Below are 27,963 nucleotides of genomic sequence, written 5' to 3'. Positions count from 1 at the left end.
AACTTGCAAACTCTACGCAGGCAGTACCCAGAATTGGACCCAGGTCGCTGGAGCTGTGAGGCTGCGGTGCTAACCACTGCATCACTGTGCTGTTCCATATGACAAACTTAATATGTTTCCATCTGGCAGGTGTGGTTTCCGTCACAACGGTCAGACATTTTATTTTTCTCCAACAGGTGGGAGCTGAGGGGATTGTAGCCGTGATGTAACATTTAAAGGATGGAGTGCTCTTGGAAAACTCTCTTCCTCCTGGTCTGCACTTCACTAGGAATTCAGTACACAGCCATCCGATCCCTGACTGCCACCATCACTTCCCATTGTCCTGGCACAGAGACTGGGAAACACTGTAACTCACACCGGAGAGGTAACGTGTGGAACTGGGGAAAGAGTCTGTGGGGAGCGAGGAGGGTGAATGGGGCTGTAGGGAGTTAGGAGGGGGGATTGGGGAGTGGGGAATTGGGTTGTAGGGAGTGAGGAGGGGATTGGGGAATGGAGATTGGAACTGTGGGGAGTGGGATGTGAGAGCATGTGCGGAGTGCAGAATAGGGAGTGGGCAATGTGGGTGTGGGGAGTGGGGAGTTGGGAATGGGAAATGAGGCTATGAGGAGTGGGGAGTGGGAATGGGGAGTGGGAAATAGGGAGTGGGGAATGACGAATGGGGAGTGGGGAATGGGGAGTGGGGAATGGAGAATGGGAAGTGGGGAATGGGGAGTGAGGAACGGGGAATTGGGAATGGGGAATGGGGAATGGGAGAGTGGGGAATGGAGGAAGGGGAATGAGGAATGGGGGAATGGGGAGTGAGGAGTGGGGAATGGTGGAGTGGGGAGTGGGGAATGGGGGAGTGGGGAATGGGGGAGTGGGGAATGGGGGAGTGGGGAGTGGGGAATAGGGGAATGGGTGTGGGGAATGGGGGAGTGGGGAATGGGGGAGTGGGGGGTGGGGAATGGGGTAGTGGGAAATGGGGGAGTGGGGAATGGGGGAGTGGGGGAATGGGAGAGTGGGGAATGGGGGAGAGGGGAATGTATGGGAGTGTGTGAAAGTGGAATTGACTGAGGTTGGTGCTTACCACTATCTATGCATCAACCATCTCAGGGCTGAACCTTTACGTTGTGTTGGATGCAATAACGTTCTAACTGGACTGGGCAGAATGAGATTGCCTGACTTGTACCAACTATTTCTGATTGAGGAGGGCAGACTGTGAGTTACAGGTTAAGGGAGGTCACGTATCTAACCAAATAATCAGGTTAATCATAGGTCAATGTAAACAAATATGGGCTTTCAATAAATTTGCATTTAATCGCACTCATGGGATATATGATCCTAGGGTTAATTAGTCTCTGATCAAATGTAGGGGCAGATTAAACTCCTGACATGTACAAACTTGCTTCAAACAATTGACTTTAACTGTTAGGGTGATCACTTGTTTGAAATACTACTTTCTAATTGTACATTTTTTAACGGAGAGTTGTTGTGATCTGGAATGCATGGCTTGAATGGGAGGTGGAAGCAGTTTCAAAAGCAACTTTCAAAAGAGAATCGGATAAATAGAACCATAAAATGATACAGCACAGAAGGAGGCCGTTCAGCCCTTCGTGCCTGTGCCAGCTCTCTGAAAGAGCAATCCAATTAGTCTGATGAGGCTGGAGGTCAATTAAACATTTCAACACTGAGATTGATCATTTTTTCTTAGGCAAGGGTGTTAAGGGTTACAGAACTGTGGGGTAGATGGTGTTCACATACAGAGCAGACATGATTAATTAAATGGTGGAACAGGCTCGAAGGGCTGAATGGCCTTCTCCTGTTCCTGTTTCCCCTCCTGGCAGTGAGAGTGCTCATATAAATGGAACTGAGTCCCAAATCTACGGCAATGACAGGGGAAAGTACTGGAAAATGTAACAGGACAAAATACAACAGCGCTGAATACAACAGCGCAGAAAATGTTTGCTCACCTTCACCCTCTGGTTGACCCCATTTACCCCACAGTTCTGTAACCCTTAACACCCTTGCCTAAGAAAAATTGATCAATCTCAGTTTTGAAATGTTAAATTGACCTCCAGCCTCATCAGACTAATAGGATAGCTCTTTCAGGCCCATACTCTCAGGTGGTTGACTCCTCCTAGGATCACTGAGTTTTCCAGACCATTTTTTCACATCTGGCTTTCAACCCAGCCAGGACACGTGATTGGTAATTTGTTTCTCCCTCGCATAAAAGTTTTATGTTGATATGAGTTCCGTTTCAGTCCAGTCTGTAGCTGATAGAGGATTATTAGTGGATTAATTAGCACTAACCTCACCTGGTCCCATTCTTATCTGTCCAGTAGTAACCAGAGAAATGGCTTCTCTTCCTGCTCCTGCACCGTTACCTCTGGTGTCCACCAAGGATCTATCCTTGGTCCCTTCCTATTTCTCATCTACGTGCTGCCCCTCAGCGACATCATCTAAAAACGTGACATCACATTCCACATGCACGCTGATGACCCCAGTTCTATCTCACTACCACCTCTCTTGTCACTCCGGTCTCTCATTTGTCATGCTGCTTGTCCAACATCCAGTCCTGGATGAGCTAAAATTTCCTGCAGTTAAAGATCAAAGCCATTGTCTTCACTCCACACCACAATCTTCATTCCCTCCCCACCGACTCCATCCCTCTCCCTGACCACTGTCTGATGCTGAATCAGACTGTTCACAACCTTGTCCACCCATTTCACCCTGAGCTGAGTTTCTGATCCCATTACCTTTTCCATCACCACGGCTGCTATTTCTGCCTCCACCACCTCTTAGTCCTCAAATTTAAAATTCTCATCATGTTTAATGCACTCCATGGCCTCACCCCTCCCTATCTTTGTAGCCTCCACCAAACCCACAGCCTGCTGAGATCTCTGCACTCGTCCAATTTTGGCCTCGTGCGCATTCCGATTTTAATCACTCCACCATTGGTGGCCGTGCCCTAACCTGCTTAGGCCCTAACCTCTGGAATTCCCTCCCTTAACCTCGCCACCTCTCTAACTCTCCTCCTTTAAGACACTCCTTAAAACCTATCTCCTTGACCAAGCTTTTCAACCACCTGTCCTGAGATTTCTTTATGTGGTTTGGTGTCAAATTTTGTTCAATAAAACTCTTATGAAATACCATGGGATGTAATGTTGTAAATGGCACTACATAAATTGCAAGTTGTTGTTGAATTGGAGTATGTGTACAGAGGAGCTTGGCAGGCTCGATCATTTTGGACTCCATCTATATGGCCTGTATAAGAATTGATTCTAAACAATGGAAAGTTATTGCTGTAGAATCAGTTTTGGATTAGAAGGGGTTAATTCCCAAAACTACCAAAAATGGAGTCTAAACTGCTGCTATAGCAACTGTAATGCTAATTAGGTAACAATGGGAGCCATGGAATATTATCTGTAGCGTTGCACACTGTAGTGATTGAATTGTTTCTGGGTCACTAGACAAATTGTACAAGGCACTGTTTATTTATGCAAATTTCAGTCACTTATAAACAAGGGGTTGACCCTAGGAGTCAGTTTGTTAAAATGGTCACATTCATGACAAACATCTTGAGCTGTCTATAACCATGGTCCACCTTGTTTTCCATCAATGTGAGTGGAATGGAAAATCCATTGTGGGTCACGTGGAAAGACATTCTATGATATGGCTTGGTTTGAGAAGTTTGACCATAGGCATTAACCTAAAGCATTACAGAGTTACAGTTTCATTATTTTAAAATGTCAAATCTATTATTTTAAAATTTAAGGTAAGAGTTTACTGTTTAGTTTCTAAAGAAGGAGCAGTAGGGAATGGATGGATTCCACTGGCATTACTGAGACATGGTTACAAGGAGATCAACGTTGGGAAATGACTATTCCAAGGGTCACAATATTTCGGAAAGACAGACAGAATGGCAAAAGAGGAAGGGTAGCCCTGATAGTAAAGGATGACATAAGGACATTAATGAGAAGGGATCTGGCCTTAGAAGATCATGAATTAGAATCAGTTTGGGTAGAAATTAGGAATAGCGGGAGGCAGAAAACACTGGTGGAAGTAGTTTACGGGCTCCCTAACAGTAGTTATATTATTGGACAGAACATTAAATGGGAAATTATTGGAGTATGTAAAAAAAGGTAATGTATTAATTGTGGGGGACTTTAATCTGCATATAGACTGGGACAATCAAATTGGCAACAGTGGTCTAGAAGGTGAATTTGTAGAATGCTTTTGTGACAGTTTCTTGGAGAAATATGTTGTAGAACCGACTAGGGATCTCTTAGATCTCGTATTGTGTAATGAAGCAGGAATAATAAGCAATGTCATAGTAAAAGATCCACTGGGAAATAATGATCATAATGCCATTGAATTTCATGTTAAGTTTGAAAGTGACACATTCCAATCACAAACAAGAATCTTAAACAAAGCCAATTACTAAGGTATGAGGGGAGAACTGGCTAAGGTTAATTGGGTAAATAGACTGGAAGGTATGGCGGTAAATGAACAGTGGGAAACATTTAAAGAAACAATTCAAAGGGTTCAACAAAATTACATTCCGTTCAAAAACAAAAACTCGTCAAGAAAGACCCATCACTCAGGAAGTTAAGGAGAGTATTAGACTAAAAGAAGAGGCTTACATTGTTACAAAAAATAGTAGCAAAGGCCACCAAATGTTGTTAAAAAGGGAAAAAAATAGAATATGAAAGTAAACTAGCCAGCAGTATAAAAACAGATTGTAAGAGCTGTGATAAGTACATAAAAAGGAAGAGAGTAGCTAAAGTAGATGTTGGTTCCTTAGAGGCAGAGACAGGAGAAATCACCATGGGGAATGAGGAAATGGCAGAGGCATTGAACAAATGTTTTGTGTTTGTCTTCACAGTAGAAGACATAGGTTCCATACCAGAAATAGGCAGGAACCTAGGGGCTAAAAAGAGTGAGGAAATTAAGGATATTGATATCAATCGAGAAAAAGTATTGGAGAAACTTGAGGGACTAAAATCTGACAAGTTCCCAGGGCCAGATGGCCTACATCCTAGGGTCCTAAAAGAGATAGCTGCAGAGATAGTGGATGTGCTGGCTATGATTTTCCAGCACTCCTTAGATTCAGGAATGGTCCCATCAGGAATGGTCCCGTCAGATTGGAAGTTGGCATATGTTACACCGCTTTTCAAGAAAGGAGGTAGAGAGAAAACAGGGAACTACAGCCCAGTTAGCCTAACATCAGTTGGTGGGAAGATGCTGGAAACTATTATTAAAGAAGTCTTGACATTGCACTTGGAAAAGCACAGTATGATTAGAACAAGTCAGCATGGTTTTACTAAAGGGAGATCCTGTTTGACAAATGTATTAAAGTTTTTTAAGGATGCAACTAGTAGCGTAGATAAAGGGGAACCAGTAGATGTAGTATACCTGGATTTTCAAAAGGCATTTGATAAGGTGCCACATAAAAGGTTAATCGGCAAGATATGAGCTCATGGTGTTAGGGGGATATATTAGCATGAATAGAGGATTGATTAAGAGACAGGAAGCAGAGACTGGACATAAATGGGGCATTTTCAAGTTGGCAGGCAGTGAATAGTGGGGTGCCGCAAGGATCAGTGCTGGGGCCTCAGCTATTTACACTCTATATTAATGACTTGGATGAAGAGACAGAGAGTAATGTATCTAAGTTTGTGGATGATACAAAGCTCGGTGGAAAGGTAAGCTGCGGGGAGGATGTAGAGAGGCTGCAAAGAGATATAGACAGGTTAAGTGAGTGGGCAACAAGATGGCAAATGGAGTATAATGTAGGGAAGTGTGAAGTTGTTTACTTTGGTCGTCAAAATAGAAAAGCAGAATATTTTTTAAAAGGTGTGAAACTGGTGTTGATGCTCAGAGAGACTTGGGGGTAGTTGTAAAAGGAACACACAAAGTTAACATGCAGGTGCAGCAGGCTATTCGGAAGATAAGTGACATGTTGGCCTTTGTTGCAAGGGGATTGGAGGGCAGGAATAAAGAAATCTTACTATAATTGGACAGGGCTTTGGTGAGACGCCACCTGGAATACTGTGTGCCGTTTTGGTCTCCACGTTTAAGAAAGGATAGACTTGCACTGGAGGCAGTGCAGGGAAGATTTACTAAATTGGTCCCTGAGATGAGGGGGGTTGTCCTATGATGAGAGGCTGAGTAAATTGGACCTATATTCTCTGGAGTTTAGAAGAATGAGAGGCGATCTCATTGAGATATACAAGATTCTGAAAGGGCTCGATAGGGTAGAAGCTGAGAGATTGTTCCCACTGGTCAGGGAATCTAGAACACGGGGACACAGTCTCAGGATAAGTGGTCAATCATTCAGGACTGAGATGAAGAGAAATTACTTCACTCAAAGGGTTGTGAATCTTTGGAATTCTCTACCCCAGAGGGTTGTGGATGCTCCATCATTGAATATGTTTAAGGCTGGGATAGATGTTTGGTCTCGAAGGGATATGAGGAGCAGGCAGGAAAGTGGAATTGAAGCCCAAGATCAGCCATGATCATATTGAATGGCGGAGCAGGCTCAATGGGTGTACTTCTACTCCTTTTTCTTGTGTTCCCGTGTGTTCTTGTGTTCAATGTGAAAACCTTTCTGTTTAGTCAGATACTTCAGTTGTTGGTTTGTTTGAAATCATTTTCTCACTGGACTGCTTTTTAGACAATCATCTGTAAAGACAAGTGTTCATAGTATGTGAATCATTTGAGACGTCATGTGTGGTGATTGTAGTGTGCTCGGGAGTAACAGGTGACTTTGGGCCTATAGTTTCAAAAGTTCTCCCCTGGTGGGGGATTATCTCACCTCATGTCTGGGCCTGTTGTAGACCAAATGATAGAGATTGTTTGGCATGATTAGCCAATAACTCTGTCTCTTCTGACAAACCACAATAGGAAAGGCAAACTGGTAGGACCTTGGTCTTTATTTAGCAATGTGGGATACGCAAGATTATAGTCGCCAAAACAAGTAACAACTTGCTGCCTAAGAGGATTTTGAAAGCAGAGATTATTAATGATTTCAAAAGGAAATTGGATATGCACTTGAGAGAAATAAACTTGCAGGGCTACGAGGATAGAGTGGGGATATGGGACTCACCTGCATTGGTCTATGGAGAGCCAGCATCGACTCGATGTCCCGACTGGCCTCCTTCTGTGCTATTAGTTTTAGTTTTAGAGATATAGCACTGAAACAGGCCCTTCGGCCCACCGAGTCTGTGCCGACCATCAGCCACCCATTTATACTATACTAATCCTACACTAATTCCATATTCCTACCACATCCCCATCTGTCCCTATATTTCCCTACCACCTACCTAATCTAGGGGCAATTTATAATGGCCAATTTACCTATCAACCTGCAAGTCTTTGGCATGTGGGAGAAAACCGGAGCACCCGGTGGAAACCCAGGCAGACACAGGGAGAACTTGCAAACTCCACACAGGCAGTACCCGGAATTGAACCCGGGTCGCTGGAGCTGTGAGGTTGCGGTACTAACCACTGCACCACTGTGCCGCCCAGTGACTCTATGACAGTCCCTGGGTCAAAATGATACCTAACCGGCTATTGGATAGAAGAGGTGCAAACTGGGTTATAGGAAACCTGAGGACCAATGATCAGAACAATCAGTGTTCCTGAATCCAAGAGAAAATCTAGTGTAAAACCCAAGGGTTTTCGAGAACTCACGTGTGAGATGCACAGCTAAGAGTGAGCTAGAGGCAGGGGCAGGTGGTGTTGTGGTGCTGGAGGTAAATGTTCTTGAGAATTGAAGCTAAGTTCAGGGTTGGACAGAACTCTTCAACCTGAAGGGGCTGTTGAGGAGGGAGATGGAGTGAAGCATAAGAAGACTCAGGGCTAAGGGGAGAGAATGGGACAGTGGGATTATCTTGGGATTGATACAGGGCTGTGGGTAGACAATGGGCAGTGGGATTAATCTGGGATAAAATAAAAACAGAAAATGCTGGAAATACCCAGCAGGTCAGGCAGCATCTGTGGAGAGAGAAGCAGAGTTAACATTTCAGGTCGTGACCTTTCATCAGAATGGGATTAATAGCGATTAATCTGGGATTGCTCCAGGAAAAAACTAGGGCAAGCATAACTGACTGACTGTTTCCCCTCTACGCTGTAAATCAGAGTGGTTCCAATCTAATGTAATGTTTTATTTTACCTTAGATGTCGCACTATTGATTCGTGTCTAGTATAGTGACATTTAATTAGATCTCAATTGAATTTTACTGTAGAACTGTATTTTCATATTCAGCAATATAGTTCCAAGTCAGGATGGTGTGTGACTTGGAGAGGAACTTGCAGGTGGTGGTGTTCCCATGCGTCTTAGAGTCGTAGAGAGATACAGCACTGAAACAGGCCCTTTGGCCCACCGAGTCTGTGCCGACCAACAACTACCCATTTATACTAATCCTACATTAATCCCATATTCCCTACCATATCCCCACCATTCTCCTACCACCTACCTACACTAGGGGCAATTTACTATGGCCAATTTACCTATCAACCTGCAAGTCTTTGGCTGTGGGAGGAAACCGGAGCACCTGGCGGAAACCCACGCGGTCACAGGGAGAACTTGCAAACTCCGCACAGGCAGTACCCAGAACAGAACCCGGGTCGCTGGAGCTGTGAGGCTGCGGTGCAAACCACTGCGCAATTGTGCCGCCCCGTCTGCTGCCCTTTTTCTTCTAGGTGGTATAGGTCGCGGGTTTGGAAGGTGCTGTCCAAGAAGCCTTGGCGAGTTGCTGCAGTGCATCTTGTAAATGGTACACACTGCTGCCACTGTGCGTCAGTGGTGGAGGGAGTGATTGTTGAAGGTGGTGGATGGGGTGCTGATCAAGCGGGCTGCTTTGTGCTGGGTGCTGTTGAGCTTCTTGAGTGTTTTTGGAGCTGCACTCATCCAGACAAGTGAAGAGTATTCCATCACACTCCTGAAGTGTGCCTTGTGGACAGTCTTTGAGGAGTCAGGAGATGAGTTATTCACCAAGGAATTTCCAACTTCTGACTTGCTGTTGTAGCCAAAGAATTTACATGGCCTGGTCCAGTGAACTTTCTAATCAATGGTAACCCCCAGGATTTTGATGGTGGGGGATTCAGTGATGGTACTGCCATTGAATGTCAACATCCTGAGTTCTGGGATTCCAATGAAAGGCAATTGACAAAATAATGTAGCAATTTCATTAACCCTTTCACAAATCCCACTACAGCAGAACGATTTATGCATTTTCCACTAATCACCGGTAATTATGTTACAATTTTACTCGTTCCAGTTATGGGTAATTCATGCCCCAATAATGACTACATACATTCACAAGATAGCAATACACAGCCATCTGCAGAGGGACTGATTCAGGACTTAAATAAGGGCTCAAGTCAGTGAAAGGATTGTAGAAGGCAGATGTGAGAGAGTGAAGTTTACATGGAAATCCTAATCCAAAAGCACGTATGAACATTCTAAGCCCTCAGCCGTTTACTCAAAAAGTCTGCTTCTCTCCAAATTGATAAGGAGTCACAACTTTTAAGTGACCGTATGCTTGACTTTATTTAACGGATTGAAGTGATTTGGGAAGTTATGTAGCTGTGGTAGTGTGATGAAGATTCTATCCTGTGTTTGAAGGCAAGACTTGATTGAATTGCACATTCAGTAATCTAATTGTATTGCTCAATCTTTGTACCTGCTCCATAGAATCATAGGGCAGGATTTTCTATCGGCGACAGGGGTCCTGGTGACGGGTCCGAAGTGGGGGGGGGTGGGGTGGGGGGTGACCCCGCCTCAGCCCTCTATTGCACCCCCGGCTGAATTCAACAGCGGGTAGGCAACTAACTGCCTGCGTCAGAGACGCTGTCCCTTTAAGGGAGAAAATCCCACATCCAAATGCTGCTGGCCAATCGGAGGGCTGGCAGCTCAGCAGTGCCAGCAGCTCCACCGGGTGTGGTGGTCACTGCCGATACTTCAGGATGCTGGAGCAGCGCTTATGGAGGAGACCCCGGGACCAAGGTAAGTGCCATTTTGTATGCCCCTCCCCCCTACCCCAACCCCTGCCTCCGCCCGCCACCCCCCACCAATCTTCAAGGGCAGGACAAAATCCAGCCCATAGAATCGTGCAGAAAGAAAGACTTGCATTTATATAGTGCCTTTTAAGACCACTAGATGTCTCATAGTGCTTTACAGCCAATGAAATGGTTTTGAAGTGTAATCACTGTTGTAATGTAGGAAAGGTGGCAGCCAATTTGCGCACAGCAAGCTCCCACAAGCAGCAATGTGGTAATGGCCATATAATCTGTTCTTGTGATCTTTATTGCAGGATAAATATTGGCGAGGACACTGGGGTGAACTCCCCTGCTCTTCTTTGAAACAGTGCTATGGGATATTTTACACCCACCTGAGAGGGCAGACAGAGCTTCAGTTTATTGTCTCATCTGAAAGATGACACCTCTGACAGTTCAGCATTCCCTCAGTACTGCACTGGAGTGTCAGCCTTGATTTTTATGCTCAAGTCCTAGAGTGGCACTGGAACCTGGAACCTTGTGACTCACAGCACAGCACAGAAGGAGGCCATTCTGCCCTCCGTGCCTGTGCCAGCTTCTTGAAAGAACTATCCAATTAATCCCACTTCCCTCTCTTTCCCCATAGCTCTATGAATATTTTTTCCCCTTCAAGTATTTATCCAATTCCCTTTTGAAAGTTATTATTGAATCTGCTTCCACCGCCCTTTCAGGCAGCGCGTTCCAGATCACAACAACTTGCTGCGTAAAAGAATTTTCTTCATCTGCCCCTCTTGCTTTTTTGCCAATTATCTTAAATGTGTGTCCTCTGGTTACCAACCCGCCTGTATTAGTCTTACCTGAGGGAGTAAGAATTCCCACCAGCAGCTATTTGACTAATGAAGCAAAGGTAATTCAACATTGAGCTCCTCAGCTCATCTGACAGTGGATATCACCACCATAGGCTCAACGAGTTCATCTTAGAGTGATTAATAATTTTATTTACAAACAAACAATAAAATGAGGCATAGAACAAAGAGCAAATACAGAAAGTGTGGCAGAAGTGCAAAGAGAGCATCCTTAATGGGTTAGTTAGCACAGCTCCTGATTTAGTTCCAGTACGCATTTTATGCCGGTGGCTGCTCTTCAGACTAATTCGTTGGCTGGGTGATGCTATATAAATAGCAACTTATGAGGAATGACCAAGATACCTCTTGATCGCCTTCGCCCATCCAGCGAGTTGCAGATTTAACAATAGTGGAGATGTTGAAATGTGCCTACTTTCCTTCATTTGGTAATTCAGTAAGGAATGGCACTAGAAAACGTGAGGATGAAGACTGCTGGATTGTCACAAAAACCCAATGGGTTCACTTTAATGTCCTTCAGGGAAGGTTAACCTGCTGTCTTTACCTGGTCTGACCTAGTACTTTACTTTCAACACCATCACAAGTAGCTCTCTTAACCTACTCAATTATCAGGGAGTGGACTAAATTGAGGTTTTTATTCATTCAAGGGATGTGGGCGTCACTGGCCAGGCCAGCATTTATTGCCCATCCCTAATTGTCCTTGAGAAGGTGGTGGTGAGCTGCCTTCTTGAACTGCTGCAGTCCTTGGGGTGTAGGTACACCCACAGTGCTGTTAGGAAGGGAGTTCCAGGATTTTGACCTAGCGACAGTGAAGGAACGGTGATATAGTTCCAAGTCAGGATGGTGTGTGACTTGGAGGGGAACTTTCAGGTGGTGGTGTTCCCATGCGTTTGCTGCCCTTGTCCTTCCAGCTGGTAGAGGTCGCAGGTACAGCTTCTGAGCAGTGGCCACTCTCTGAGAACAAGTTAAAGGAGACACAAGATTACTAAACTTTCTCCTGATGCGACAACACAAATTTGATCATTGTCGCAGATCAAAACTCAGCTGAACCTGCCCCTGTATTCCATAAACTTAGTTTATAATGCATGGAATATAACAAACAAAACAACAAAGAACAAAGAACAGTACAGCACAGGAACAGGCCATTCGGCCCTCCAAGCCTGCGCCGATCTTGATGCCTGCCTAAACTAACACCTTCTGCACTTCCGGGGCCCATATCCCTCTATTCCCTTCCTATTCATATATTTGTCAAGATGTCTCTTAAACGTCGCTATCATATCTGCTTCCACCACCTCCCCTGGCAGCAAGTTCCAGGCACTCACCACCCTCTGTGTAAAAAACTTGGCTCGCACATCCCCTCTAAACTTTGCCCCTCGCACCTTAAACCTATGTCCCCTAGTAACTGACTCTTCCACCCTGGGAAAAAGCTTCTGACTATCCACTCTGTCCATGTCGCTCATAACTTTGTAAATCTCTATCATGTCGCCACTCTACCTCCGTCGTTCCAGTGAAAACAATCCGAGTTTTTCCAACCTCTCCTCACAGCTAATCCCCTCCAGACCAGGCAACATCCTGGTAAACCTCCTCTGTACCCTCTCCAAAGCCTCCACGTCCTTCTGGTAGTGTGGCGACCAGAATTGCATGCAATATTCTAAGTGTGGCCTAACTAAGGTTCTGTACAGTTGCAACATGACCTGCCAATTTTTATACTCTGTGCCCCGACCGATGAAGGCAAGCATGCCGTATGCCTTCTTGACTACCTTATCCACCTGCGTTGCCACATTCAGTGACCTGTGGACCTGTACGCCCAGATCTCTCTGCCTGTCAATACTCCTAAGGGTTCTGCCATTTACTGTATACCTCCCACCTGCATTAGACCTTCCAAAATGCATTACCTCACATTTGTCCGGATTAAACTCCATCTGCCATTTCTCCGCCCAAGTCTCCAACCGATCTATATCCTGCTGTATCCTCTGACAATCCTCATCATTATCCGCAACTCCACAAACCTTTGTGTCATCTGCAAACTTACTAATCAGACCAGCTACATTTTCCTCCAAATCATTTATATATACTACAAACAGCAAAGGTCCCAGCACTGATCCCTGCGGAACACCACTAGTCACATCCCTCCATTCAGAGAAACACCCATCCACTGTTACCCTCTGTCTTCTGTGACCGAGCCAGTTCTGTATCCATCTTGCCAGCTCACCTCTGATCCCGTGTGACTTCACCTTTTGTACCAGTCTGCCATGCGGGACCTTGTCAAAGGCTTTACTGAAGTCCATATAGACAACATCCACCGCCCTTCCCTCATCAATCATCTTCGTCACTTCCTCAAAAAACTCAATCAAATTAGTAAGACACGACCTCCCCTTCACAAAACCATGTTGTCTCTCGCTAATAAGTTTGTTTGTTTCCAAATGGGAGTAAATCCTGTCCCTAAGATTCCTCTCTAATAATTTCCCTACCACTGGCGTAAGACTCACCGGCCTATAATTTCCTGGATTATCCTTGCCACCCTTCTTAAAAGAACAACATTGGCTATTCTCCAGTCCTCTGGGACCTCACCTGTAGCCAATGAGGATGCAAAGATTTCTGTCAAGGCCCCAGCAATTTCTTCCCTTGCCCTCCTCAGAATATAGATGGGGTTAAGGGGTGTTTTTAGGATTTTGAAATGAATTGATAGGGTAGATAAAGAGAATCATTTTCTGCTGGTGGGGGGAGTTTAGGACAGGCGGACATGACCTTAAAAACAGAGCCGGGCCTTTCAGGAGAGAAGTTAGGAAACAACTCTGCACATAAAGAGTGGTAGATGTGTAGAACTCTCTTCCATAAAAGCAACAGATGCTATTGTTAATTAATAATTAATTAATAATTTTACGTCTGAGCCCAATAGATTTTTAATAGCAGAGGGGATTAAGGATATAGAGCAAAGGGAAGTGGATGGAGTTAACTGCCAGGATCTCATTGAATAGCGGACCAGGTTTGAGGGGCAGGATGGTCTCCTCCTGTTTTTATATGTCAAAGTTCCAAAGCCAATATTCCTGGCCCTCTCTGATTTTCTGATAAAATCAAACAGATTCTTGTGCAGCTTTTTAATTAGTGTAGGAGATTGCTGCAGCAAATCAAAATACTTTCGGAATAAATTCAATTAAACTGAGGAAACAGACTTGACAAAATCCTGATCTTAATTTCCAGGAGGTCAGTGGTGTGATGTGAAGATTCTGCTGTCAGTGTTAAACCACACACATTGTTACTGTGGGACAAGACAGTTCTTTAGATCAAAGCGGTGCTGATATATATAAAGAAGACCTTTGCAATTTGAATCAATGAACCCAATCTGCTCTCAACTCAAGAATGACATTTGAAAGTTAAAACAAAAACAAACAGCACAGGTTTAACTATGATCATTATGATGTGAAAGATAATGTCAGTGAGAAAGCAACGTGGGTTATTTATGATGCCTATTTCTTTGTAGTTGATTTTATATGAAGATTTATGTAAATATTGAATGTCATAAAACAAATTCACCAGAACAGATTAAATAAAAAGTTGCATTTGCTGGAAATGCACAGTAGGTCGATCTGTATCCATGGACTAACACTTTGAGTATTGACCCTTCATTAAACTGATTATAAATGTTGATGAGTGAGTGTTGGCATTTTACTAAAGAGGGCACCACAATCTGCCCAATCCTGTCCCACGTAACATCAACAACACCATGCCCTTGTAGAGCACCTTTAACATGGTAAGCATCCCAAGGACAGAGGCGTCAGGAAAGAAGAGATATTAGGACAGATCACCAGAAGCTTGGTCAAAGAGGTAAGTTTTAAGGGGCATCTTAAAGGAGCAGAGAGAGAGAGAGAGTGGTGGAGAGGATTAGGGAGGGAATTCCAGAGTAAGGGGCATTCCCCAATGGTGGGGAAAGTTGGGGGGGGGGGTGGTGGTGGTGATGGGGTAAGGATGGGGGTGTTGTTCCACAAGATGCCCAAGTCAGAGGGACAGAGAGTTCAGGGCGAGCTTGGGAGGTGGGGTGGGGTGGCAGCTCTGGGGCGGAAGGAGGTTACAGGGATTGGGGAGCACAGTGGGGACAAGGCCATGGGGGAATTTGAAAATAAGGATGATAATTTTTTAAATCAAGGTGTTGCTGGATTGGGAGTCAATGTAGGTCAGCGAGCACAGTGGGTGATGATGAACAGGACTTGGTGCAAGTTAGGATGCAGGCAGCACAGCTTTGGAGAGACGATTGGTTACCTAACAGGAAACAGAGAGTAGGCAATAAATGGGTCATTTTCTGGTTGGCAAGATGTAACAAGTGGTGTGCCACAGGGATCAGTGCTGGGGTCTCAACTTTTTACAGTTTATGTAAATGACTTGGATGAAGGGAATAAATTTGCTGATGACGCAAAGATAGGTAGGATAGTAAGTTGTGAAGAGGACATAAGGAAGCTACAAAGGGATATAGGTAGGTTAAGTGAGTGGGCAAAGACCTGGCAAATGCAGTCTAATGTGGGAAAATGTGAAATTGTCCATTTTGGCAGGAAGAATAAAAAAGAAGCATAATATCTAAATGGTGAGAGATTGTAGAGCTCTGAGATACAGCGGGATCTGGGTGTCCTAGTGCATGAATCGCAAAAGGTTAGTATGCAGGTACAGCATGTAATTAGGAAAGCTAATAGAATGTTATTGTTTATTGTGAGGGGAATTGAATACAAAAGTAGGGAGGTTATGCTTCAGTTATACAGGGCATTGGTGAGACCACATCTGGAGTACTGTGTACAATATTGGTTTCCTTATTTAAGAAAGGATGTAAATGCTTTGGAAGCAGTTCAGAGAAGGTTTACTAGACTTATACTGAGAATGGGTTGTCTTATGAGGAAAGGTTGGACAAGCTAGGCTTGTACCCACTGGAGTTTGGAAGAGTAAGAGGTGACTTGATTGAAACATATAAGATCCTGAGGAGTCATGACAGGGTGGATGTGGAAAGGATGTTTCCTCTTGTGGGAGAATCTAGAACTAGGGGTCACTGTTTAAAAATAAGGAGTCACCCACTTAAGACAGAGATGAGGAGAAATTATTTTCTCTTAGAGAGTTGTGAGTCTTTGGAATTCTCTTCCTCAAAAGGCGGTGGAAGCAGAGCTCTTTGGATATTTTTAAGGCAGAGGTAGATATATTCTTGATAAGCAAGGGGGTGAAAGGTTATCGGGGTAGGCGGGAATGTGGAGTTGAGATTACAATCAGATCAGCCATGATCTTATTGAATGACGGAGCAGGCACGAGAGTCCGAGTTGCCTACTCCTACTCCTGTTCATATGGATGAGCTGAAATTTATGGAGGGTGGAAGATGGGAGGCTGGCCAGGAATAGTCAAGTTGGGAGGCGTGTATCTGGAACAGTCAGTGGAAGTGATCAGGAATGAGAACTCTCATTGGTTTTCTAACACTCCCTGTCTCCCTTCCCTGTCTCCAAGTTGCTGAGGCCAATGTGGCACCCTCAGCTGACAGAAACTAACTCAAAGCAGAGTAGTGATTGATTCTGGGATCTTCCTGACCTCGCTAGCACAGTGAAGTATCAGGCTACGTGTTTACCCCTGAGCTATTGAAGGAGATTGTGAAATACGTCTGAGAAAATTGTCCATAAAAATGAAGTGAGACAGTGCTGAGAGAGGCATGTGTCTGCTTCCTGACTGCACTCGCTTCTTCTGCTATATTCAAACTCTTGATCGCAAACCCTTATTGCAGTCAATGTGCAAGAAAAAAAACACCTGCAATTCTCTAGTAATCTGAGAAGCAGTTTTTTAAAATTCATTCATGGGATCTGGGCGTCGCTGGCTAGGCCAGCACTTATTGCCCATCCCTAATTGCCCTGAGAAGGTGGCGGTGAGCAGCCTTCTTGAACTGCTGCAGACCATGTAGGGTAGGTAGACCCACAGTACTGTTAGGAAGGGAGTTCCAGGATTTTGACCCAGCGACAGTGAAGGAACGGCGATATAGTTCCAAGTCAGGATGGTGTGTGACTTGGAGGGGAACTTGCATGTGGTGGTGTTCCCATGCATTTGCTGCCCTTGTCCTTCTAGTTGGTAGAGGTCGCAGTTTTGGAAGGTGCTGTCTAAGGATCCTTGGTGTGTTGCTGCAGTGCATCTTATAGATGGTACACACTGCTGCCACTGTGCGTCGGTGTGGAGGGAGTGAATGTTTGTAGATGGGGTGCCAATCAAGTGGGCTGCTTTGTCCTGGATGGTGTCGAGCTTCTTGAGTGTTGTTGGAGCTGCACCCATCCAGGCAAGTGGAGAGTATTCCATCACACTTCTGACTTGTGCCTTGTAGATGGTGGATAGGCTTTGGGGAGTCAAGAGGTGAGTTACTCGCCGCAGGATTCCTAGCCTCTGACCTGCTCTTGTAGCCACGGTATTTATATGGCTACTCCAGTTCAGTTTCTGGTCAATGGTAGCCCCTAGGATGTTGATTGTGGGGGATTCAGCGATGGTAATGCCATTGAATGTCAAGGGGAGATGGTTCGATTCTCTCTTGTTGGAGATGGTCATTGCCTGGCACTTGTGTGGTGCGAATGTTACTTGCCACTTATCAGCCCAAGCCTGGATATTGTCCAAGTCTTGCTGCATTTCTACATGGGCTGCCTCAGTATCTGAGGAGTCATGAATGGTGCCAAACATTGTGCAAACATCAGCGAACATCCCCACTTCTGACCTTATGATTGAAGGAAGGTCATTGATGAAGCAACTGAAGATGGTTGGGCCTAGGACGCTACCCTGAGGAACTCCTGCAGTGATGTCCTGGAGCTCAGATGATTGACCTCCAACAACCACAACCATCTTCCTTTGCGCTAGTTATGACTCCAAAAAGCGGAGCATTTTCCCCCTGATTCCCATTGACCTCAGTTTTGCTAGGGCTCCTTGATGCCATAGTTGGTCAAATGCTGCCTTGATGTCAAGGGCAGTCACTCTCACCTTACTTCTTGAGTTCAGCTCTTTTGTCCATGTTTGAACCAAGGCTGTAATGAGGTCAGGAGCTGAGTGGCCCTGGCGGAACCCAAACTGAGCATCACTGAGCAGGTTATTGCTAAGCAAGTGCCGCTTGATGGCACTGTTGATGACACCTTCCATCACTTTACTGATGATTGAGAGTAGGCTGATGGGGCGGTAATTGGCCAGGTTGGACTTGTCCTGCTTTTTGTGTACAGGACATAACTGGGCAATTTTCCACATTGCCAGTGTTGTAGCTGTACTGGAACAGCTTGGCTAGGGGTGCGGCAAGTTCTGGAGCACAGGTCTTCAGTACTATTGCCGGAATATTGTCAGGGCCCATAGCCTTTGCAGTATCCAGTGCCTTCAGTCGTTTCTTGATATCACGCGGAGTGAATTGAATTGGCTAAACTCTGGCATCTGTGATGCAGGGGACTTCAGGAGGAGGCCGAGTTGGATTATCAACTCGGCACCTCTGGCTGAAGATTGTTGCAAATGCTTCAGCCTTATCTTTCGCACTGATGTGCTGGGCCCCCCCATCATTGAGGATGGGGATATTTGTGGAGCCATCTCCTCCAGTTAGTTGTTTAATTGTCCACCACCATTCACGGCTGGATGTGGCAAGACTGCAGAGCTTAGATCTGATTCGTTGGTTATGGGATCGCTTAGCTCTGTCTATCGCATGCTGCTTACGCAGTTTGGCACGCAGATAGTCCTGTGTTGTAGCTTCACCAAGTTGACACCTCATTTTGAGGTATGCTGGTGCTTCTCCTGGCATGCCCTCCTGCATTCTTCATCGAACCAGGGTTGGTCTCCTGGCTTGATGGTAATGGTAGATATGGGGGATATGCCGGGCCATGAGGTTACAGATTCTGGTTGAGTACAATTCTGTTGCTGCTGATGGCCCACAGCGCCTCATGGATGCCCAGTTTTGCATTGCTAGATCTGTTCGACATCTATCCCATTTAGCACGGTGGTACTAAACGCGAAGGCGGGTATCCTCAACGTAAAGGCGGGACTTCGTCTCCACAATGACTGTGCGGTGGTCACTCCTATCAATACTGTCATGGACAGATGCATCTGTGGCAGGCAGATTGGTGAGGACGAGGTCAAGTATGTTTTCCCCTCTTGTTGGTTCCCTCACCACCTGCCGCATACCCAGTCTCGCAGATATGTCCTTGAGGACTTAGCTTGCTCAGTCAGTAGTGGTGCTCCCAAGTCACTCTTGCTGATGGGCATTGAAGTCCCCCACCCAGAGTACATTCTGTGCCCTTGCCACCGTCAGTGCTCCCTCCAAGTGCTGTTCAACATGGTGGAGTACTGACTCATCAGCTGAGGGAGGTAGGTGGTAATCAGCAGGAGGTTTCCTTGTCCATGTTTGACCTGATGCCATGAGACTTCATGGGGTCCAGAGTCGATGTTGAGGACTCCCAGGGCAACTCCCTCCCTACTGTATACCACTGTGCCGCCACCGCTACTGGGTTTGTCCTGCCGGTGGGACAGGACATACCCGGGGATGGTGATGGCAGAGTCTGAGACATTGTCTGTCAGGTATGATTCCGTGAGTATGACTATGTCAGGCTGTTGCTTGACTAGTCTGTGGGACAGCTCTCCCAACTTTGACACAAGCTCCCAGATGTTAGTAAGGTGGACTTTGCAGGATCGACAGGGCTGGGTTTGCCGTTGTCGTTTCCGGTGCCTAGGTCGATGCCGGGTGGTACGCCCAGTTTCATTCCTTTTTATTGACATTGTAGCAATTAGATACAACTGAGTGGCTTGCTAGGCCATTTCAGAGGGCATGTAAGAGTCAACAACATTGCTGTGGGTCTGGAGTCACATTTAGGCCAGACCAGGTAAGGACAGCAGATTTCCTCCCCGAAAGGACAATAGTGAACCAGATGGGTTTTTACAATAATCGACAATGGTTTCATGGCCATCATTAGACTAGCTTTTTAATTCCAGATTTATTAATTGAATTCAAATTTCACCTTCTGCTGTGGTGGGATTTGAACCCATATCCCTAGAGCAATACCTGGGTCTCTGGGTTACCAGTCCAGTGACAATACCACTACACCACCGCCTCCCCTTTGTGAAATACAAAAACCTGCTGCAATTATTTTGTTCAGTTACTGTGAAGGGTTTAAGGTGATCAGAATCCTGCTTTGCCCATTTCCCATTCAGCCCATCACCCCTGTGCTGTCTCTGAGAGAACTCTCCCTCAGTCCATTCCCCATTCAGCCCATTGCCCCAGTCTCCTCTCTCTGAGAGAGCTCTCCCTCAAAGAACAAAGAACAGTACAGCACAGGAACAGGCCATTCGACCCTCCAAGCCTGCGCCGATCTTGATGCCTGCCTAAACTAAAACCTTCTGCACTTCCAGGGTCTGTACACCCTATTCCCATCCTATTCATGTATTTGTCAAGATGCCTCTTGATGCCGCTATCGTACCTGCTTCCACCACCTCCCCTGGCAGCAAGTTCCAGGCACTCACCACCCTCTGTGTAAAAAACGTGCCTCGCACATCCCCTCTAAACTTTGCCCCTCGCACCTTAAACCTATGTCCCCTAGTAACTGACTCTTCCACCCTGGGAAAAAGCTTCTGACTATCCACTCTGTCCATGCCACTCATAACTTTGTAAACCTCTATCATGTCGCCCCTCCGCCTCCGTCAATCCAGTGAAAACAATCCGAGTTTATCCAACTTCTCCTCATAGCTAATACCTTCCAGACCAGGCAACGTCCTAGTAAACCTCTTCTGTACCCTCTCCAAAGCCTCCACGTCCTTCTGGTAGTGTGGCGACCAGAATTGCACGCAATATTCCAAGTGTGGCCTAACTAAGGTTCTGTACAGTTGCAGCATGACTTGCCAATTTTTATACTCTGTGCCCCGACCGATGAAGGCAAGCATGCCGTATGCCTTCTTGACTACCTTATCCACCTGCGTTGCCACTTTCAGTGATCTGTGGACCTGTACGCCCAGATCTCTCTGCCTGTCAGTACTCCGAAGGGTTCTGCCATTTACTGTATACTTCCCATCTGTATTAGACCTTCCAAAATGCATTACCTCACATTTGTCTGGATTAAACTTCATCTGCCATTTTTTCGCCCAAGTCTCCAACCGATCTATCCTGCTGTATTCTCTGACAATCCTCATCACTATCCGCAACTCCACCAACCTTTGTGTCGTCCGCAAACTTACTAATCAGACCAGCTACATTTTCCTCCAAATCATTTATATATATATTACAAACAGCAAAGGTCCCAGCACTGATCCCTGCGGAACACTACTAGTCACAGCCCTCCATTCAGAAAAGCACCCTTCCACTACTACCCTCTGTCTTCTATGACCGAGCCAGTTCTGTATCCATCTTGCCAGCTCATCTCTGATCCAGTGTGACTTCACCTTTTGTACCAGTCTGCCATGAGGGACCTTGTCAAAGGCTTTACTGAAGTCCATGTAGACAACATCCACTGCCCTTCCTTCATCAGTCATCTTCGTCACTTCCTGAAAAAACTCGATCAAGTTAGTGAGACACGACCTCCCCTTCACAAATGACATGACCACCCCTTCAGTCCCATTCAGCCCATCGCCCCAGTCTCCTCTCTCTGAGAGAGCTCTCCCTCAGTCCCATTCCCCATTCAGCCCATCGCTCTAGTCTCCCCTCTCTGAGAGAGCTCTCCATCTGTCCTGTTCCATGTACTTTCACATTTCTCGAAATTTATGTTCTGAAAAGTGATTTGAAACTTGCCTCATTATAGGTTCTAGTGAATGTGTTTGGTTTGTCCTGTGTTCGGAGGTTTCTAGCTGACCCAAGCTCTGGCTGAGGTGAAACAAGAGATTGCTGTGTTCCATTCTGTAATGCACAGTACGGATGGACTCGTTTTCTTGTAGTTTATTTCAATTTCTACAATCCCAAGTTTGGGATAAACTGCAAGAACATTTACCCATTAGGGTTTTACTGAGGTTTGGAATCTTGGTGTTACAAAATAACAAGGTGCCATTTCCTCATTGGACGTTTATATTCAGCCTTTGACATGAAGCCTCCAGCAGGTGAATTGCCGATTGGTTTGTTGGATGGACAATGTTCAGCTATTGGGCCACAAAAAGAGCAAATCTCTGGAGATATCTCCTAACTGGTGTTACTGGGGAGGAGATTGCTGAGGGACTGGGATAGCTGGAGACAGATCCTGCTCACACAAGGTTTAAGCCCACACTTCTGCAGGAATTCTCCGCAGAAGAGCAACATACAATTTAATGAGATTTGGTGGATGATCTTGGATATCTTTTGTTTATTTTGTTATTCATTCAATCAATAAGAGTCTGTATCTGTTTTATTTACAGTGGCAGATGACACAGTTTTACCGAGCAGCAGTTTAATGAGATCATTCCTTACTCTTGCTTCATTGCAAGACCGCCTGAGATTCTCCAACACTTAGATGTGATTGGATGGCGGAACATTCCATGAAGGCCACCAGTGATTGGTGCGACAGTCTGTCTCGATTGTCAGCGAGTTAGACCAAAAGCTTTAATAAAAACAGTAAATTCTGGGAACACTGTGCAGCTCAGGCAGCATCAAAAACGAAAGGTCATTGAGCTGAACCATTAACCCTATGTGTGTGTGTGTCTCTCTCTCTCCCTGTCCACAAACTCCCTAACCTGCCGAGTGTTTCCAGCATTTTCTGTTTCCTGTTTCAGATTTCCGGCACGCAAACTATTTTGCACTTTGTTTTGAAAGGCAGATCTTTATTTCAGTCCAGCCTCTGGAAGGTTTTTGCTCTGCTTACCGATCACTGAGATTCAGCAGTTATTCTCAAAGCCACGTCTCCTCACTGCTCTGTGTCAGCACAGCAGACGGTTTTTTTAAAGAGATGGGCAGGAAGAGTAACTCTGCTGCTAAACTTTTCTTCTTCCAACTTTCTCAATTTAGACAATGTGACAGGTGGTGATGAGCGAGCTGGAGGAGAGGACTGGTGCAAAATCTAGATTACATCCTTAGCGTCTGCCTGCTCTGTACACATTTCCCACGGGGGTCAGTGCATCATAAACCATGGATATGGTGATGTCTATTGACAGCTGGTGAAGTCAATGAAATCTTTTCCAAACAATGCTGAGAACAATACATTTTAAAAGCCTGAATGTAAAGGTTGTGTTGTGGGTAAAATATTAGGGGTGTGGTGGATAATGAAACACTGAGTTAGGGCAAGAAGGAGTCACTGTGGGTTTAGGAGAGGGAGGTTTTACTTAACAGATTTATTGGAAGTCTTAAAGGGAACAACAGGCTTAGAGGATAAAAGAAAAGAAAGAAGACAACTTGCATTTCTATAGCGCCTTTCACGACCACAGGGTATCCCAAAGCCCGTTAAAGTACTTTTAGAAGTGTACTGTTGTAGGAAACATGGCAGCCAATTTGCACACAGCAAGCTCCCACAAACAGCAATGTGATAATGACCAGATAATCTGTTTTAGTGAGATAAAAGCAAAGTACTGCAGATGCTGGAAATCTGAAATATAAACAGAAAGTGCTGGAAGTACTCAGCAGGCGAGACAGCATCTGTGGAGAGAGAAACAGAGTTAATCTTTCAGATCTGTGACCTTTCATCACAACTGCACAGTACTCCAGGTGTTGTCTCACCAAAGCCCTGTATAATTGCAGCAAGCGTTCCTTACTAAAGTACTTGAACCCCGTTGAAATAAACACCAACATGCCATTTGGCTTCCCAGTTTCTTGCTCTACCTGCTTGTTAACTTTCTGCATTTCTTGTACAAATCCCTCTGAGCATCAACATTTAATAATTTCTTACCATTTAAAAAAATTCTGTTTTTCTATTCTTCCTACTGAAGTGAATAACCTTCCATTTCTCCACATTATACTCCATCTGCCACCTTCTTGCCCACTCATCTAGCCTATCCATAATCAATTTTCATACTCCTTGTGTTCTCCTCACAGCTTACTTTCCCACCTCACTTTGTATCGTCGGCAAACTTGGATACATCATACTCCGACCCTTCATCTAAGTGTTCATTTATAAATGGTAAATAGCTGAGGCCCCAGCACTGATACTTGCAGCACCCCATTAGTAACAGCCTGCCAAAAATGATCTGTTTATTCCTACTCTCTGTTTCCTGTCCTTTAACCAATCGTCTATCCATGCTAATATATTACCCAATACCCCATGAGTCCTTATCTTGCGAAACAAATTTTCATGTGCCACCTTATCAAATGTCTTTTGAAAATCCAGATGTACTACATCCGCTGGTTCCCCTTTATCTACCCATCTAGTTACATCCTCAAAAGTCTCTAATAGATTTGTCAGACAGTTTCCTTATCCTAACATTTGCCTAATCATTTTATTATTTTCTAAGTGCCTTGTTTCCGCTTTCTTAATAAGGGATTCCAGCATTTTCCCAACAGCTGACTGCTGATGTCAGGCTAAATGGCCTACAGTTTCATGCTTTCTCTCTCCTTCCTTTCTTGAATAGTGGTGTTACATCTGCTACTTTCCAATCTGCTGTGATCATTCTAGAAGGTAGGGAAATTTGGAAGATTAAAACCAATGCATCCACTATCTCTGCAGACTCCTCTTTTGAGAACCCTAGGATGAAGGCCATCAGGTCTATTCATTTTTTCAGTACTTTTTCTCTACTAATATTAATTACTTTAAGTTCCTCAATCTCATTGACCCCTTGGATCCCCATTATTTTAAATTTCAATACTCTAGTTTTGGACTTAAGTACATCACTCTCGAACTCAGTGTGAAATTTACCATATTATTTTCACTCTTCCCCAGAGGATCACTTACTATGAGATTACTAATTAACCCTGTCTCATTGCACAAAACAAGATCTAAAATATTCTCTTCCCTGGTTAGTTCCACAATATATTGCTCCAGGAAATTTTCTTGAATGCATTCCATGAACTTATCCTCCAAACTAATTTTGCTAATTTTGATTTGTCCAGTATACATGACGATTAGAGTCCCCATGATGATTGCATTGTCCTTGCTACAAGATCCTTTTATTTCTTGATTGATACTCTGTATAACAGTATAGCTACTGTTAGGAGGCCTGTAAACAATTCCCACCAGCATTTTCTTTAACAATATAGAATCTACTTCCTGCTCTTCCAAGCTAAGATCCTTCATCACTACTGTCCTTATCTCATCCTTTATTATTAGGGTTACCCTCCCCCAACCATTTTGTCTATCTTTTTGAAACACCAAGTATCCTGGAATATTTATTTCCCAGCTTTAGTCGCAATGCAACACATCTCTGCAATGACCATTAGATCAAACCCATTTATCTCTATTGTGCCATCAATTCATCTATCTTGTTATGAATGCTTCATGTGTTCTGACAGTGCCTTTAATTTTAACTTATTACTATTTTCCCTTATTCATTGATGCACTATTACTGTTAAACTCTGTACCTCCCTGTCACACTCTGCTTTAACCAAATTGCTACGCTGGTCTATGGCCTTGGCCTTTCTCTTTAGATTTATAAATTTCCTCTCCCCTGTACCTGTGCTATTCAACCCACCTTGTTAGTTAAGCGCTGGGAGCCCAGATTTTTGAGCTCAAGTCTCTGGAGTGGGAGCTTGAATCCACTACCTTCTACCTCAGAGGTGAGAGTGCCACCCACTGAGCCACAGCTGATAGGAGATGATCTGTGGATGCCAGACTTATGATCCAATGTCATACAAGCAACTGGTTCAGTTGGGGAGGTCTGGAGCCAAACCCCAAGGGTGGTTTGGGTCGGAGGGGTGGGGGGGATGGGGGTGCGTGCTAATGAGACTGTACAGTCACACCTGGAGCACTGGGTACAGTCCTGGGCACTGGTGTAGTCACACCTGGAGCACTGGGTTACAGTCCTGGGCACTGGTGTAGTCACACCTGGAGCACTGGGTACAGTCATGGGCACTGGTGTAGTCACACCTGGAGCACTGGGTACAGTCATGGGCACTGGTGTAGTCACACCTGGAGCACTGGGTACAGTCCTAGGCACTGGCGCAATCACACCTGGAGCACTGGATTACAGTCCTGGGCACTGGAGTTGTCACTCTTGGAGGACTGGGTACAGTCCTGGGCACTGGCACAGTCACACCTGGAGCACTGGGTACAGTCCTAGGCACTGGCGCAATCACACCTGGAGCACTGGATTACAGTCCTGGGCACTGGAGTTGTCACTCTTGGAGGACTGGGTACAGTCCTGGGCACTGGCACAGTCACACCTGGAGCACTGGGTACAGTCCTAGGCACTGGCGCAATCACACCTGGAGCACTGGATTACAGTCCTGGGCACTGGAGTTGTCACTCTTGGAGGACTGGGTACAGTCCTGGGCACTGGCACAGTCACACCTGGAGCACTGGGTACAGTCCTGGGCACTGGTGCAGTCACACCTGGAGCACTGGGTATAGTCCTGGGCACTGGCACAGTCACACCTGGAGCACTGGGTACAGTCCTGGGCACTAGCGCAGTCACACCTGGAGCATTGGGTACAGTCCTGGGCACTAGCACAGTCACACCTGGAGCACTGGGTATAGTCCTGGGCACTGGCACAGTCACACCTGGAGCACTGGGTATTGTCCTGGGCACTGGCGCAGTCACACCTGGAGCACTGGGTACAGTTCTCCTAAATTAAATGAGTAACGGGTATCTAATAATATAGTTGCATGGAATTTGAGGCCATTAATTGAGTCAGATGTTCCACTGCCAGGTTAAAACATGGCTACACACCAAAACGTTTGACAGGCTGTGTCCTTTCCCCTGTTCTAATGCAGGTTTCAGTGACTGCTCTGGGATGTCTCAACCACACGAGGAGCCGAGAAATAATGACCAGAAACATGACAGGAAGCACATCCTCATCTTTGCCACCACCAGGAGTGGATCCTCCTTCCTGGGACAGTTATTCAATCAGCACCCTGGCATCTTTTACCTGTTTGAGCCTCTCTATCACGTGCAACAGGTATTTGCAAACTTCAGCACCAGGATGATGAATGTGATGGACCGACGAACTCTGCTGGGGGCACACAGGGATCTGCTTAGCAACCTGTACGACTGCAATCTGAATTTTCTGGAGAATTATATGAAACCTGTGCCCAGGGACCACGAGACCAAGGTGTTTTTCCGAAGAGGAGCTAGTAACGCTTTGTGTGAACCCCCGCTTTGCCATATAGCTCGGAATTCGAACGACATGATTGAACATCTCTGTGCCAAGCAGTGTAAAGTACTGAACTTAACTCTGGCATCTCAGGTTTGTCAGACGCGAGCGCACATGGCAATAAAAACTGTTAGGATTCCTGAGATCAAAGACCTCCGCTTGCTGAGCGAGGACCCTCGGCTCAATCTGAAGATCATCCACCTTGTCCGAGATCCCAGGGGCATCCTCGCCTCCAGGATGGGGACTTTCACGGCTAATTTCCGGGCCTGGAAAATCTGGAATGCCACCGGCAGAAAACCACGCAGTGTGGATCTATCCCAAATATCAACCACTTGCAACGATCTCTTCAACTCCGTAGGCACTGGACTCAGCAAACCACCCTGGCTGAGGGGAAAGTACATGTTGGTGAGATATGAGGAGCTGGCCAGAAACCCCATCAAAAAAACCGCCGAGATTTACCATTTCATCGGTCTGGATGTAGATGCTCGGGTTAAGAAATGGATACTTCAGAACACGAAGGGGGCGACTGGTACAACAAGGAATTATAAATACACCACCACAAGGAACTCGACAGCGACTGCAGAAAGCTGGAGACTCAACCTATCCTTCCAGATTGTCCAAACAGTGCAACACCTCTGCAAAGACACTCTGAGCCAACTGGGCTACCGGCTGGTCCAGTCACGGAAGGATTTGCGGAACGTCTCTAGCAGTTTAGTGGAATCCAAGACATTTGTACCCTTCCTGTAGCCACATCCTTTGCGGCCGCCCTTTGAATTATCAACTAAGGGGTCTCCTGAAGTGGTGGAGCAGGAAGGGAAGCCAGGAATTGTGAGGTGGAAATTGGGTCGTGTCTGTTTTTGGGCCTGAAATAGGGGTGGTGCATGGGGGAGGCTCAAGTCATGCTCAAAATTGTCCCTGGGGTTTCCATGAGCTCCCTGTGAGCTGTGATCTCCACAGACTCCAGAGGCAACTCATTCA

The 27,963-nt window shown here is 45.5% G+C and overlaps 1 protein-coding gene across 1 annotated transcript; it reads left to right on the top strand.

Annotated features, from left to right (window-relative positions):
* The first annotated feature begins 219 nt into the window (after positions 1-219).
* On the top strand, positions 220-27,732 carry si:ch73-62b13.1 (Carbohydrate sulfotransferase 1-like). Its single transcript, XM_068051158.1, has 2 exons — positions 220-364; positions 26,606-27,732. Exons 1-2 carry the CDS (start codon positions 220-222, stop codon positions 27,730-27,732), a joined length of 1,272 nt encoding a protein of 423 aa, XP_067907259.1.
* Positions 27,733-27,963: the final 231 nt, after the last annotated feature.

Source organism: Heterodontus francisci, chromosome 18, assembly GCF_036365525.1.
Source record: "Heterodontus francisci isolate sHetFra1 chromosome 18, sHetFra1.hap1, whole genome shotgun sequence".
In the NCBI taxonomy this organism is placed as follows: domain Eukaryota; kingdom Metazoa; phylum Chordata; class Chondrichthyes; order Heterodontiformes; family Heterodontidae; genus Heterodontus; species Heterodontus francisci.
Note: the sequence above shows the minus strand (reverse complement) of the source record. Positions and strands in the feature narration are given on the sequence as shown.

Excerpts from the sequence above, each read along its gene's own strand:
- si:ch73-62b13.1 (XM_068051158.1), top strand. The coding sequence starts at position 220 with ATGGAGTGCTCTTGGAAAACTCTCTTCCTCCTGGTCTGCACTTCACTA. Across the intron at positions 365-26,605 it reads CTGTAACTCACACCGGAGAG|GTTTCAGTGACTGCTCTGGG; the intron begins GTAACGTGTGGA and ends GTTCTAATGCAG.